Source organism: Nycticebus coucang, chromosome 11 (genome assembly GCF_027406575.1).
Source record: "Nycticebus coucang isolate mNycCou1 chromosome 11, mNycCou1.pri, whole genome shotgun sequence".
NCBI classification, from domain to species: Eukaryota; Metazoa; Chordata; class Mammalia; order Primates; family Lorisidae; genus Nycticebus; species Nycticebus coucang.
In genome coordinates this window covers 118,347,733-118,361,753 of record NC_069790.1, presented here as the reverse complement: position 1 = coordinate 118,361,753, position 14,021 = coordinate 118,347,733, and the positions used below count along the sequence as shown (strand labels likewise).

Below are 14,021 nucleotides of genomic sequence, written 5' to 3'. Positions count from 1 at the left end.
AATTGGGGCTCTTTCCTCTAAGCTGTCCTTGATCCACCTCCCTGGAGAAACGCAGAGACTGAAGCTGGCCCATGGAGCAGATGGGTGGTAAGTCACCTGTGCAAATCTAAAGGGAGCAAATTTGCCATAGTTAAGTCTGAACTTCAGAATATTGAGATAAAATTTAGTGACGTTTAAGTTAACAAAGAGAAGTTCTTAGAAGACCTTCTTTAACACGAAGCAAAAATAGTCTGTTATTTTCATATCAATTTGTTGATCATGTTTGAAGTGGTATCTTTAAAGGGGTATCTCTGATGAAGAAATACTCTGGGCGGCTGAGGCAGGTGGATTGCTTGAACCTGGGAATTTGAAGTTGCTGTGAACTGTGGTGTCAGGACTCTGCCCAGGGAGACAGAGTGAGACTCTGTGTCAAAAAATAAAATTAATAAATCAATCAATAAAGAAGAAATACTCAAGGAGAGGTGTCCTTCAGGCTCAGATTAGATTATCTGGAAGCAGGAGTGGGGGGAGAAACTGGAAGGAGATGTATATGTATCTTGAGCAAAGTGTACTCATCGTTGCAATAAAATTTTGGAAGCTAGAAAAAATTCCCTATTGTTTTCCTACTAGGAACTAATGGAGGCAAAAAAATATTATTGGCTGGTGGAGTATCAAATGAAAAAAAGTTAAACTAATCTGAAGCCTAAAATATTTTACCTGCTCTTCATTTTCTAAAGCAATCCACTTTTGTAATATTAAAATCAAATAAATATTTCTTGAAACTATCAATTGCATTATTTCAAGATAATCTTTTAAAAATTAAGATGTTTTAAAAATTTTGTCTTTGGGTCTTAATGATAGGTGTTTCGATTTTTTTTATTCTTTGTCATGTCTGAGATTGAATCTTTAGACTTGAGATTCTTTCTTGACAAATGTTTTTCAAAAGGTCTTCTGCCCTCAGAGTTAGATGTGACCCACCACTCATAGCCCTTGGACAGCACTTTGAAACCAGTCTCCCTTTGGGGGCCTTCATGGGTGGTCCATGCACAGGTGTCTCTCTGCCCTCTAGCCGGCTACCTTCTGGGTCACCTGCACTTCACTCCAAGCTTTGGCTCATCCTCCTTCTTTTTTTTTTTGAGATACAGTCTCACTCTGTCGCCACCAGGCTAGAGTACCACCAGGCTAGAGTACAGCAACCTCAAACTGTTGGGCTCAAGTGATTCTCTAGTCTCAGTTTCCGAAGTAGCTAGGACTACAGGCACCCACCACAATGCCTGGCTGGTTTTTCTATTTTTAGTAGAGATGGGGTCTCACTCTTGCTTAGGGTGGTCTTGGACTCCTGAGCTCAAGCCATACACCTACCCCAGCCTCCTAGAATGTTGGCATTACAGGCGTGAGCCACTGCGCTGGCCTGTCTCATCCTTCCTGGCGTGTTTCTCCCTGCTTCTCACAGAGGAGCTGGCAGTGAGCACACCCATACTTCACTGTGCCCAGTGTCTACAAAGTAATAAAATTATTGTTAATGATGGAGCCAACTGATCTTGCTTCGTTCATACAGAACACAGGCATGCTCAATTTTACCAACAATAAATTCAATTGAGTTGAGCATCTTTGCCTTATAGAACTTGAACACTTTAGAAGCTACCTCAGACTAGTAAAATCATACATTGGAAGAAGCAGTTTGCATTATGAGATCAAGTTAAACATTTTACTATATCCTGTGCCCAGTCCTCATGAAATCATGAAGATAAAACATTTAAAATGCCAAGGAAAGGGTGGCCCAGTAATTATTGGTGGCCCAATAATTTCTGTTGCCTCGGGTTTGGTTTTAACTAGAAAAAAGTAAAAATGTCCATTCATCTAAATTAACCACTTTTGTAATGGATTGAAATGGATAGAAGTGAAAATTCACAACTAGGAGTCCAGAGGGAGGCTGGTCTCTAAGATGGGCTGGCGATCAGATTACGAACATTGAAGGCGTCAGTTCGAAAATCCTCAGACTTGATCATTTAAGAAAGCAAATTTCCTCTGACCAAGGGAGGCCCAGAATGTCCCCAGAAGCTAAGGCCAGAGCTGCCTGTTAGAAATGATGAGCACAGAAGATGGGCCTGAAGAGATTGCCATCACAGGTCCTTACAGTCAGCTGACATAATAACGTACTCAGACATCGGTGAATGGACCTGCTTGTGAGGGAGCCAAAAACGTGAGCAATCTGAAAGTAAAATTCTCAGGACAACTTATCAGATTGGTTCCCTGTAGCCTCATTAAAAAAAAAAAAAAAGAAATGTATGGAGTTTCAGAGGAAGGAGCTTACATGTCGGAAAAGATAAAGAGTGTTATTTTTTATAAACTTCATATTATTTGGAGTTCTGATTGTGGCCGAAGAATGGGAAATAAAAACACTCAACAATGCACACATATAAAATACATGGGAAAAAAAAATCAATTGTATCCCCCAAACTGATGGGGATTAGATAATGGTGCAAACTTGAAAAAAAAGTTATTTATCCTACAACTGAAGCAAAGTCCAAACAACATTGTCCTCTATTATATTTAGAAAGTTTTACTGGCTTTTTATCCACTGAAGTTTTAAATCCCTTCCTCTGGGCAAGTTAATTGGCCAAGTTCCCAAATATCTGGGACCCCCAGAGAGAAGTGATGGCTGGGAGGAGTGTTATTTTATGGTCACCAGATTCTGTAAGGAAGTCACTTAAACTCCTCAGCTCTGTCTGTGGCTTTGACTTTTTAGAATCAAGTCAAAAGTGCTTTCTCTGGTCCTTAAGTGTTTGTGAACTGCTATCCATCAGCATTTTCCTACTTTTTTCATTTTGTTTTTACAAGATTTTAAGCATTCATGTGTTACTGTATTAATTAAGGTTCTCCAGAGAGACAGAGATTTAGTACAGAAATCAGCTCCTGTAGTTACGGAGGCTGAGAAGTCGCGTGACAGGCCGTCTGCATGCTGGAGCCCCTGGGGTGCTGGTGGTGTGGCTCAGGCCAGATCTGAAAGCTTCAGAACTGGGGAAGCCAATGGTGTAACTCTCGGTTTGAGGCCAGAGGCTGAGACAGGCCTGTGAGAGGGGAACTGGTGTAAATCCTGGAGTGCAGAGGCCAGGGACTGTCAGCCAGGGACAGTGTGTCCCAGCCCTAGTTGATAGAATGACACTCTGCCTTTTCTCTGTTTTTGTTCACTTGGCCTCAGCCCATTGGACGGTGCCTGCCCACATCAAGGCCCACTCTCCCCCAGCTTGTCCACTCAGACTCGTGTGCTGACCTCCTCTGGAGACACCCTCACAGACACACCCCGAGTGATCCTTCACCAGCTTTCTAGGTATTCCTTAATCTAGTCAAGTTGACACTTAAAAGGAGCCATCACAGTTACCATGATACTTTTGTGTTAGATCCTAAGGCCTGAACACGTAAGAAACATTAAGAGAAAAGAGGTATTTTCCTTTTTTAAACAACGCTCTTAGAAGAAAAGGGAAAAAGGATTCTGTTTTTGTTCCCTTGGGCCATCTTCCAAATCTATCAAACCTCCTGCTCTAACTGGAAATGAAAAAGACACCTGTGAGAAGCATCTCTTCCCACCGGCCTGAGATTTGCCCACCAGCTGGGATTAGGAAGCCTGGGAGGGTAGACCTGAGAGAAAACGGCCATTGCCACCCACAGCGTAAGTGGTTTCACGTGGGGAGAAGATTCTACGAAGCATAACTCCACTATTTTCCCTCTTTTTCTCCCTTGCTTGTTTATAATATTTTGGATTCATCAGCTTTCTCTAAAAGGCTTACAATCCTCCCCCAGAGGGGAGGCCATGGCTGCCCTCTGGTCCCTGTTTCACACCAGGAGCTGAGGAGCAGGATCTGTTTTTGTTCTGGGCAAAAACAGAATGTGCAGCCTTCATCCAAAAGGAAAACATACCAGGAGGCAAGACGGAAAACCCTCTTTTCCTTGGAGGTTTAACCTGAACTTGAGTCTGAGGGCTCCTTGTTGCGAAGTGGAGCCAGAACCCTCCCAGTGTGTTCGTGTCTCCTGATGGGCTTTGGGTGAGGCAGGGAGGCAGGAGGAGCTGCTAAAGGGACCTGGTTGGCTCTTGATGGATGGACACACTGCACCAGGAATCACAGTACTTGGTGTGACCTCTGGGCGTTGTTGTCAATTGTAACTCCCAGAATCTTTGCATGTTCCTCAATCCGTTTCATTTTATGTTCAGAATACTATTACTATGAACAAAATTAAGTGGAGATTATTATTTTATGATACTGCCATTGCTCCTGGAGTTCCAAAGTGATAACTTAGTACTCAGGGGTCATTGGAGTGATGCTAGTTAGGCATTTGATGTTTGAGGCTTTTGGAGGAGTAAAGGATGATGTGATTTAAAGTAAGAATAAAAACACAAACAAAAAAGGGAAGAAATGCTGAGAAGGAAGCGTGACATTTGCTGTTGAGTGATATGTGTGTGCCAGGTTCTGTGCTGGGAAGTGTGTTCACATTATTCTATGTGATTTTCCCAGTGGCTTTGACAGGCAGGGGTTACGGATTCCTGAAGCTGAGTCTCAGGGGTGAACAGTTTTCCCAAGGTTACACAACAGGAAAGTGAGGAAGAGGGATTCAAACTCACGTTTAGTTCCACTGTAGTTTTCCAGGTTGGGACTTGAATTGGCCATCAACAATTTCTTCTACCACATTAATAATACAGATCAAAAAATATTAGTCAATGTCACATACTCATGGGAGGAGGAGGAGACTTAGCTGGGCCACAGCTAAGTGTTGGGGTGACTGTGATGGTGACTCTGCAGTGACTGAGCTGTCCATCCCTCACTCTTAATCACTCAGCAGTCCCATAACCTTGGCTCTGCAAGTTTCAGGGGCTTTAAGCAACCACAAATGAACACTTGAGAAGAAAAGAGAACTCTCTAAACTCAGGAAATAGACTCAGAATGTTTAAAGGTAAGTATTTTCCAACTACAGTTCTGGCTTGGCAGAATAACATGAAAATTTGTATAGGAAAAAAAGTGAAGATACGTAAATTCTGGGCTATTTTTGTGCCTCTTGATGGTAAGTTCTTGCTTATCATCTTGCTTGGTTAGGTGAAGGGTCATAATGAAAACTGTTTCCAGCAGCCTGGGTGACATTGTGATTCATACACCTTGCAGTCACATATTCCAGGCTTCCCAGATTTTGTATCTATAAGCCATTGAAGTGTGTTGAAAATTTCAGAGTAGTCAGACTCAACTACATATTCAAGGCTTCTGGGCACATTAGGCGCTCAATGAATGTTTGTTCAAGCAATGAGTCAATCAAAGAACCCACCTGACCACTAAGTGTGGCCAAAAAGAGAAAGACCCTGTTCAGATTTTATATCCTACTTTTTGTTATGATAAATTCTGCGGCCAATAATGTTCTAAGTTTGTATTTTTCAATCACAAAAAGCTTTAAGACTAAAGGGTAGTGATTTTAGTTGATATAAAATTAATTCAATAAAAGGGAATTTTGCCAGTTACTAGTGTGAGAACTTTGGGGCAAGTCACTGCACTGATTTGTGTCTCCATTTCAGCCTCTGTGAAATAGGAATAATAATAACAACTATCATACTCGGCTGTGGTGAGGATTAATTGATGCTAACACAATTAGAGAGCTTAACATGTCACCTAGCACATAATAAGTTCTGAACAAATATCAGCTGTTATCCTTGTTAAGAGCAGAAATATCAAAAAGACTATAGATTTTTATTGGCACTTGTATTATTTTCCTAGGGCTTCCGTGACAAAGTATCAGAAACTGGGGTGACTGAAAAGAATAGAAATTTAATTTCTTAATGTTCTGGAGGCCAGAAGTCTGAAATCCAGGTGTTGCCACGTTTCTCACAGGACTCTAAGTAGAATCTTTCCTGCCCCTTCAGGCCTCTGGTGGATCTGGCATCAGCTTGTGGCAGCATCATTCCAAGTTCTGCCCCTGTGGTCACTTGACCCTTTTCTCCACATATTTTATGTCTCCCTTCCTCTTATATGGACACACTTACTGGACTTAAGGCCCACGTTAGTCTAGTGTGACCTCGCCTTAACTTAATTACACCTGCAAAGACCTTATTTCCGAACAAGGCCTTATTTCCAAACATTCTGTAGTTTGGGGTGGACACGAATTTTAGGGGGACACTATTCAGCTCCCTATAGCATTCAGCCACATTTCAGTAGCCCCTCTGAGTCTGTTATTTCCCTCTTGCTTAAAAACACAGAGGTAGCATGCTTGAACATAGGGAACTAGGTTTCTAATTTCTGCTTAGTAATAAAAATGATATTGATGCTCATAAAATTCTTGCGTGTTTGGGAGCTTGACCACCCCAAAAGGAATATTATTAGAGAGAACTACCTTGGTATGACCAAACAGCTCTCCATGTGGTCCCAGGACTCCTGGGGATGACAGAGCCTCCGTCAGGTCTTCTAAATAGGCTGGGGTGAGCTCTGCTCCTAGAAGCATCTGCAGCCTTGGCCAACACCATGGAATAGACCTGTCTCCGCTGAGTTATCCTGTTGCTGCTTGGGGAACATCCTGAGAAGAAGGGAGACTGCACAGCTATCTGCAGGCAGGTGAAGGGACTGCCTGTATGATCAGGGGGCAGGGTTTCCAGAGTGTCCTTGTGCTATCTCCAAAAAACGTGGAATATTCTGCATGCAACACTTCTGTTTAAGATGCAAAACAGCCCTGGGAGAGCCAATGCTTTGACAGGTGGTCAAATCCTTATAGATACATTTTTAAAAGGCAGTGGAAGCAGTCTGTGGTAAGAGGGCAGAGGACAGCAGGCGGGAGTGTTTGGGCTATATGGATTTTGTGTGGTAGACTGTGCCGTACTTCATTCTCTTAGCAAAATACTGTGACTGTATTTCTGCTTCCACAATATAGAGACCTCTCCTATCAAAGGAAGGCCAGAGAAGGGCTTTCCTGGAGCTCATTCTTTGGCCAATTTGTGTGGCTACTCTGTCCCGAGGCTGAGCTGTCTGGCTGCAGTGCCCGTGTTAAGGAACCTGCCGTACAGGCACCAGTCTGCCGGGGGAGGAGGATGAGGCCCAGAGCAGGGGAGCGCCAGGCTGGGAGACTCGCAAGGATCATCCTCCCAATACACCAAGGACCTTGCTTCCGCACAGATGAAGTTCTCATGGATGGTCACACGATTTTTCCAAACGAGCATTCCTGTCATTCTCCCCAAGCCAGGAAGATCCCTGACTCAGAAGGAGGCTCATAAATACTTTCCAACTATGTTTTTCAATCTTTTATTTTTAATAAAACCACCAATTAAATCAAATGTAAACTCATCCTACTAAACTGATATTAAAGGAATATTTAGACGCCTTTTGCGTAAACCCTTGGAATAACATCGAAGGAAGCAAATAGGCCTCATTGAACTTTCTCTCCGATGTTGGCTAGACTGAAGGAGATATACTCTTGCCTTTCTATTCGTGAATATTGCCAATTAACCCCCAGAGGTTTTGTGTGAGCCACCGTGTTTAACCTAACTCTCCAAAAATAAGGGTGTCGTGATTTTCTTTAAATTGGTGCTTCTATAGAGGAATCTCTCTGGCATTGGTGCTTGCTTGATTGCATTCAGATGTTACTGTGGCAAGGAAATGACTGCATTAAATTAGCATCAAGCACAATAAATGGTAATTGCAAGATTGTCATTTCTACAAGTGCAAAATTAATGTGTTCTGCAAGCCCCTCCCATTGTGCGCCGTGGGAACATCAGGGAGCCACGTCGTTCTGAGCAGAGACATGCACGGGGGCAGCACTGTTGATACGCCGTGGTTTTATTCTGCGATGGTGCTCCTGGCCACCTTCGTTGCTGTCACCTGCTCATTCTTCAAACCCTGTCTGCCCTAATTTGTATGCTCATCTTATAGCCCCGCCAGACAGGCGCCTGGATGTACCGAGAATGTTATGGAACAATTCCTCCTCGTGTGTGGAGCATCTTGTGTGAATAATGCCAGCATAAACAACCCTCACGCATTCCCGAGAGTGTGAATAGGCTACTTATGTAAAGCTTCTTATTAAGAGATGCACCAACCATTTACAAACAACTTTACCCAAATGCTATACATTCATTAGAAAGAGAGGAGTGATTTACATGCATTTCAATGGTAGCTTAGGAAAAGTGCCAGCCTCTCTTCATTGCATTCCTCTTGTTTACATATAGAAAATTAAGTCACAGAGCAGTCGAGCACATTTTCTCCCAGGTATATCCCAGGGTATATCCCAAGTGATAACAGGCATATACATTGGGTTTGTTGGCTCTGCAGAATTTATGGGGGATTAAAGGAATTATTTAAGACTAAAATAACACAGTACTAACAGATGTTATAGAAACTGACCAGTTAATTCCTGCAGTTAAGTTCAGACTAAGAACCATTCATAAAGGCCTCCACAGTAAGAGTAAGAATGATTATGATAATGGCAATGACTGACCAGAGGATCTTTCTTCCGGGTCCAGCTTAAATCCAGTCTCTTACTTAGAAACTGCAAGGGTGTGGGGGACACCGAGACACTGGGCTGCACTTGTGTTTTGCTGCAGTGATCCACTGATCTGTCTCTCAACTGAAGACCCTGCCGTGGGGGACACCGAGACACTGGGCTGCACTTGTGATTCGCTGCAGTGACCCATCGATCTGTCTCTCAACTGGAGATCCTGCCGTGGGGGACACCGAGACACTGGGCTGCACTTGTGATTCGCTGCAGTGATCCACTGATCTGTCTCTCAACTGGAGACCCTGCCGTGGGGGACACCGAGACACTGGGCTGTACTTGTGATTCGCTGCAGTGACCCATCGATCTGTCTCTCAACTGGAGACCCTGCTGTGGAGGGTCTGGCCTGAGAACCCTTTCAGAGGCCACTTATTTCATTGCTTATCATAAAATGTGATGAGGCTGTTTGCTTTGTAATATCTCAGTCAGTGAATAATTTGGGGTCATTCTGAACCATACTCAAAGCTTCTCTTATCAAACAAAAATGATTTAGAAATCTTTCTACCGAAGGTGGGAGAAAAATTCTGACCACCTTAACCTCACAATGAAATACACTTGTTTATAGCCGAAAAATCTTTAAATAGAAGATTTGGTTATAAAATTCTGTGCAGAATGGCTCTGGAAATGGGTTCTGCCTTACCTTTGTTGCAGAATGTCCCATCATACGCTGTGTTGGAGCAGTCGCAGGAGTAGCCATGGTACTTTTCTATGCATTTGCCTCCATTTTCACAGTTGGCTCCGTAGCTGGTGCAGTGACCGGAACATCCTGATATGAACCCGGATGTGACCTTTGCTCTTTCCTCCAGGTCAAGTGTCACCCCATTCATCCTCAAGGAACGGATGCATCCCAGGAAGCCCTGCTGGCCCCCAGCACCACCTGGGAAGGACAGAAGCGTGGGATTCAGATACACTGAACTGTGCTGTTGCCTCTGTTTCATTCCCCATGTTTTGATGAGTTCTGAGAGAAGATGAGACTGCTTAGGGCACCCAGTACTGTCACTTTCAAGTCAGTCCTGTCTAAATAGAAAAACTTGAAGCCTTCCTGCCTCAGGCTGCATTACCTAATTAAAAAAGGCTGTTTCCTGAGAAGCAATATATTTGCTACAGAAATGTTTGGAGACACACTAAAACTACATAAGCTGTTTTGGAAGTCTAATCTGGTTTCCTATAGACAAGAGGTTTATAGAAATCTCTACGTTCTGTGCTCTTTAATCTGACAACATTCAGTTCTATGGCATTGTCTGTTGGAAGAAACATAAAACGGCAGAGAGACATGAATATATTAGCATAGTTAACTAGACAATTAGTTAGAAGGCATAAATCCATTTGAAGTGCGATTGTACAACTTGGTTCTTGTCTCAAAATGCTTTGCTTTGAAGTCCACATTAAAGGTATCCAGGGCTTCGTGTCTGGGGTAGCTGAAAGGGGAAATAGACAATTTTACATGGAGGTTAGCTGCACTGCTTTCGTTATTAGGTTAGCTCGTATTTCATTGTTTTCGTCTAAATTGTCATTGCAAGACATATGTCACAATGCGCACATTTGCTGTGATGTTTAGAGTAATTTATAGAGTTAGACTGAGGTTAGACTGAGCATGAAAATACTAAAATATTTCTAACAAATTTTATAGAGTTATTAAAGCATTATATTGTAAGTGGATTTAATTGTGTCTGTAATATCCTTAGCTATGTTTTTTTTTTTTTTTAAAGCAATTGGTATAAAAAAGGAGGAATTCAAATTTATATATATGTCTGTATCTTGGAGTAACAACTTTTCTGGAAACTGATCTAAAATGAATAGTAGGTAAAATTATTGAAGGAAATGTCTGATGAGGATTTAGAGAAAAAGATACTGCTATAAAAAAATAAAACCCATTTTAGTCTTTTATTGAGGGCTGTGTGCTAGATGCTAAACACAATTTGTTGGACAATTTCTCATCCTAGAAAAAGTGCTACATACCTTATCGCTGACTATCACTATGTCACCAGATGGCCAAGGGGAGTATTTTGAAGGTGACCATAGTGATATTCAGATATTCAGGGATATGTAGCACTTTTTCTAGGATGAGTTTGTGAACTTAATTTTCTGACCTCCTCATAAATGATAGCTCTGAGGGCCATTGCAGAAAAAGAGTTCCAAAATTGCTTTGAAGGTTGGGCTAGGTGCTGGCGGTGGTGAACAGCTTCCCCAGGAGAGTACTTCAAAGGTGACTGTAGTGATATTCAGTAATGAGGCATGTAGCACTTTTTGTACGATGAGTTTGTGAACTTAATTGTAGACCTCATATGTGTTATTCTCCTGATTCTCACAAGAAACTGTTAACATAGGTATTATATTTATCATCCCCATTGTACAGATGAGAAAAGTGGGGCTTAGAGAAGTTAATATTAGCATTTAATTGAAGGACTCACAGCTCTCGAGTTGCAATTGTACGAGATCCATCAGTTCCAGAGTCTTAAGTAAATTCTGTTCTGCGTTGGCCAGCTGATACAGAGAAGGACTTTTGGGTCAGGGGCCCCACATGTATGTGTTTCTGACATGCAGATTTGGATGTCTTTTAAAATGGAGTGGTCAGTAGATTTGTTGGAGTTTGGGTAAGACAGGTAGGCCAGTAATTGATTCTGGTCACTTAATTCTGTTACCAAGGGTACACACCAGTAGACCCATCAGACAAGACTGGCAAAGTAAAGGCAGGGATGGATTTGCGCCTGCTTGTGCCTGTAAATTCTTATCGATGAAATGGGAAACAAATTGTTCTATTGTCTTTAAAATCCCAAGCCATGAGGTTCTCTCATTGGATGCTATATTGATTGGAACTGATGATTCTCCAGAGAGTAACTTACTTTTTACACATTTTTTTCAATAGAGGATTAATTGAAAAGAGTCTGGTGTCATTTTTGATCAAAGGTGTGAGATATTTGATGGTGAAATAATTTATTAAGAATATCCACTTTGAAGGATTTCCCAGTTTTCAACGGCTTGTCAGCTGGGCTTCACACCTCTGTGCAGAAGAGAATTAGGGCCTTTGCCTGATTTGGAAAAATTTCAACCCACTAGTCATGCTTTGTGTGTTAGGATTTCCATGTGGGCTGGGGGTGGTGGCTCACACTGTAATCCTAGCACATTAGGATTGCAGGGAGGATGACGCAGGTGGATTGCTGAGCTCAGGAGCTCAAGACCAGCCTGAGGAAGAATGAGACCTTTTTCTACTAAAAAATTTAAAAACTGAGGGGGCGGTGCCTGTGGTTCAAGGAGCAGGGCTCTGGCCCCATATACTGGAGGCAATAGGTTCAAACCCAGCCCAAGCCAAAAACTGCAAAAACTGCCAAAAAAAAAAAAAAATTAAAAACTGAGGTAAGAGAATCACTTGAGCCTGAGAGTTTGAGGCTGCTGTGAGCTAGGATGATGCCATGGCACCCTACCCAGGGGGACAGAGTGAGACTGAGAAAGGAAAGAAGGAAGGAGGGAAGGAAGGAATTTCAATTTGGCTTTTATCATTTTAGCCACCATGGCTTTTGTTCTTAATTTCTAAAGGGACTTTTATTAAATAAATGCCTAGTTATTTACATTTTTATCACTAGTCAATTAAGACAAGATACACGTCTCCTATCAAAATATGCTGAAAATTTTCAATCACTGTTTTTAGAACTGCCCCCTCCTTTTGCCCGGTTGCCAACGTAATAGTTTTTCCTTGTGAAAACCATAAACAAATCACCAAGCAAAATACAGAAGAGAACCTGGAATGTTACCCAGATAGGCCCCCTTCACTTTTAGTGAACAGTCTTTTCTACTTTTATCTATAAACACACATATGTGTAAAAAAAAAGAAGAAGAAATGAGAGCATGCCGCATATGGTGTTTTAAAACTTGCTTTTTGTACTTAACACATCATGAAATATTTTCTGAGCAATTAATGTGCAACTAGGACATCTTATTAAATATCCGCATAGCACTCTGTTCTGTGAATGCACCGCCACTTTTCTTCCTATGCCACTACCATTAGATGCTTAAGCTTTTTCCAGTTTTCATTCTATTTGTGGCTCTCTCCCTATTGGGACTGTGGACTATTTCTGGTTAGTTGTATGGCTTCCATCTGATAACTTAATCTCTCATAGCATCCATAAGAAATCTTTTCCCATCCATAAGAAAGGGTAAACTAGATGATGTCGCCAATTCTTTCCAGCTCTAAACTGCTTTGGCCCACGAGTTATAGGCTCTTCAGCTGTACTTATGTGTCTGGTCCTCTATATTTCAACAAATACTCTCAGTTTCTCTAAATTTTTTTCTTCCTTTTCCTTTTCTTACACTGCCATCTGACTTTTTTTCCTTCTTATTTTATTTTTTATTTATTTATTTATTAAATCATAACTGTATACATTGATATGATCATGGGGCATCATACACTCGCTTCATAAACCATTTGACACATTTTTATCACAGTGGTTAACATAGCCTTTCCGGCGTTATCTCAGTTACTGTGCCAAAACATTTACATTCTACATTTACCAAGTTTCACAAATCCTTCTTATTTTAACTGACACTAACATATAACTGTAGACTAATTTGTATTTGTGAATTCATTAAATAAAGTTTTATATTCTCTCTTCTTAATTTGTAAAGTGGTTGAGTGAAATGCCATTTCTTTCTATATAGAGGAAAACTAAATAAATTGAGCTCTTTTCTTACTTATGTGGTCCCTGATATATTTAAATGTGTCAGTGAGGAGAGAGTACTTTTCTTGAGCTAGTCAATATGAAGAAAAATCTTTTCCTCTGAAAATGGTCATTATATGTTATATAAAAGACATTAACGCACTAGAACCAAAGATAATTATTTGAGTTTCACTTACGTGCACTGTAGAAATCTTTCTTGGTGACAAATGTCATAAGTTTAAATTATAGGTCTTCAAGCAAAAATGCTACTTAACCTTTGTGAATTAGAAAATCAACACTTTGTCATTGGAGAGGGCCCCTGTCATGCATGAACTTCATGCACATTAGTCAGACCTGTGATAATTATCCAAGGGGTGATGTGGGATTGATTTCTAAATCATTTTTTTATGTGAAATGCTTTGCAAGTATTGCAATTAAAGATTAATTGCAAAAATGGCTGTAACTACCCATAATGAATAACACAACCAGCAAATGCATACAAGATTAGGGAAAAATATTCAGGTATTAAACAAAAAGGGGAAAAACAATGATTGAGATGAATTATAAAAACCACATTGTCCGGGCGGCGCCTGTGGCTCAAGGAGTAGGGCACTGGCCCCATATGCCGGAGGTGGTGGTTTCAAACCCAGCCCCGGCCAAAACCCCCAAAAAAAAACCAAAAAAAAAAAAAAACCACATTGTCCTCAACCTCAGAGCTTAGTAGTTTTCTAAGGAGCTAAGTTGGGTGAAGGGGCACGGTTCTCAGCACCCCAGAAAGGTGGCTTTGTCTCATATGTGCTCCTTGTGGTACGGGAACCTAAGACAGGAAAATTCCATTCTCAGCTATAAGCAAGACTCGGGGGTTAATTCCTCCCTGCT

At 41.5% G+C, this 14,021-nt stretch overlaps 1 protein-coding gene across 1 annotated transcript in view; it reads right to left on the bottom strand.

Annotated features, from left to right (window-relative positions):
* Positions 1 to 14,021, bottom strand: part of CNTNAP2 (contactin associated protein 2) — a 1,471,582-nt gene that overhangs the window by 209,581 nt on the left and 1,247,980 nt on the right. Inside the window, exon 18 of the mRNA XM_053608746.1 lies at positions 9,131 to 9,367. Within this exon, the coding sequence (XP_053464721.1) occupies positions 9,131 to 9,367 (237 nt within the window). The remainder of the gene's footprint in view (positions 1 to 9,130; positions 9,368 to 14,021) is intronic.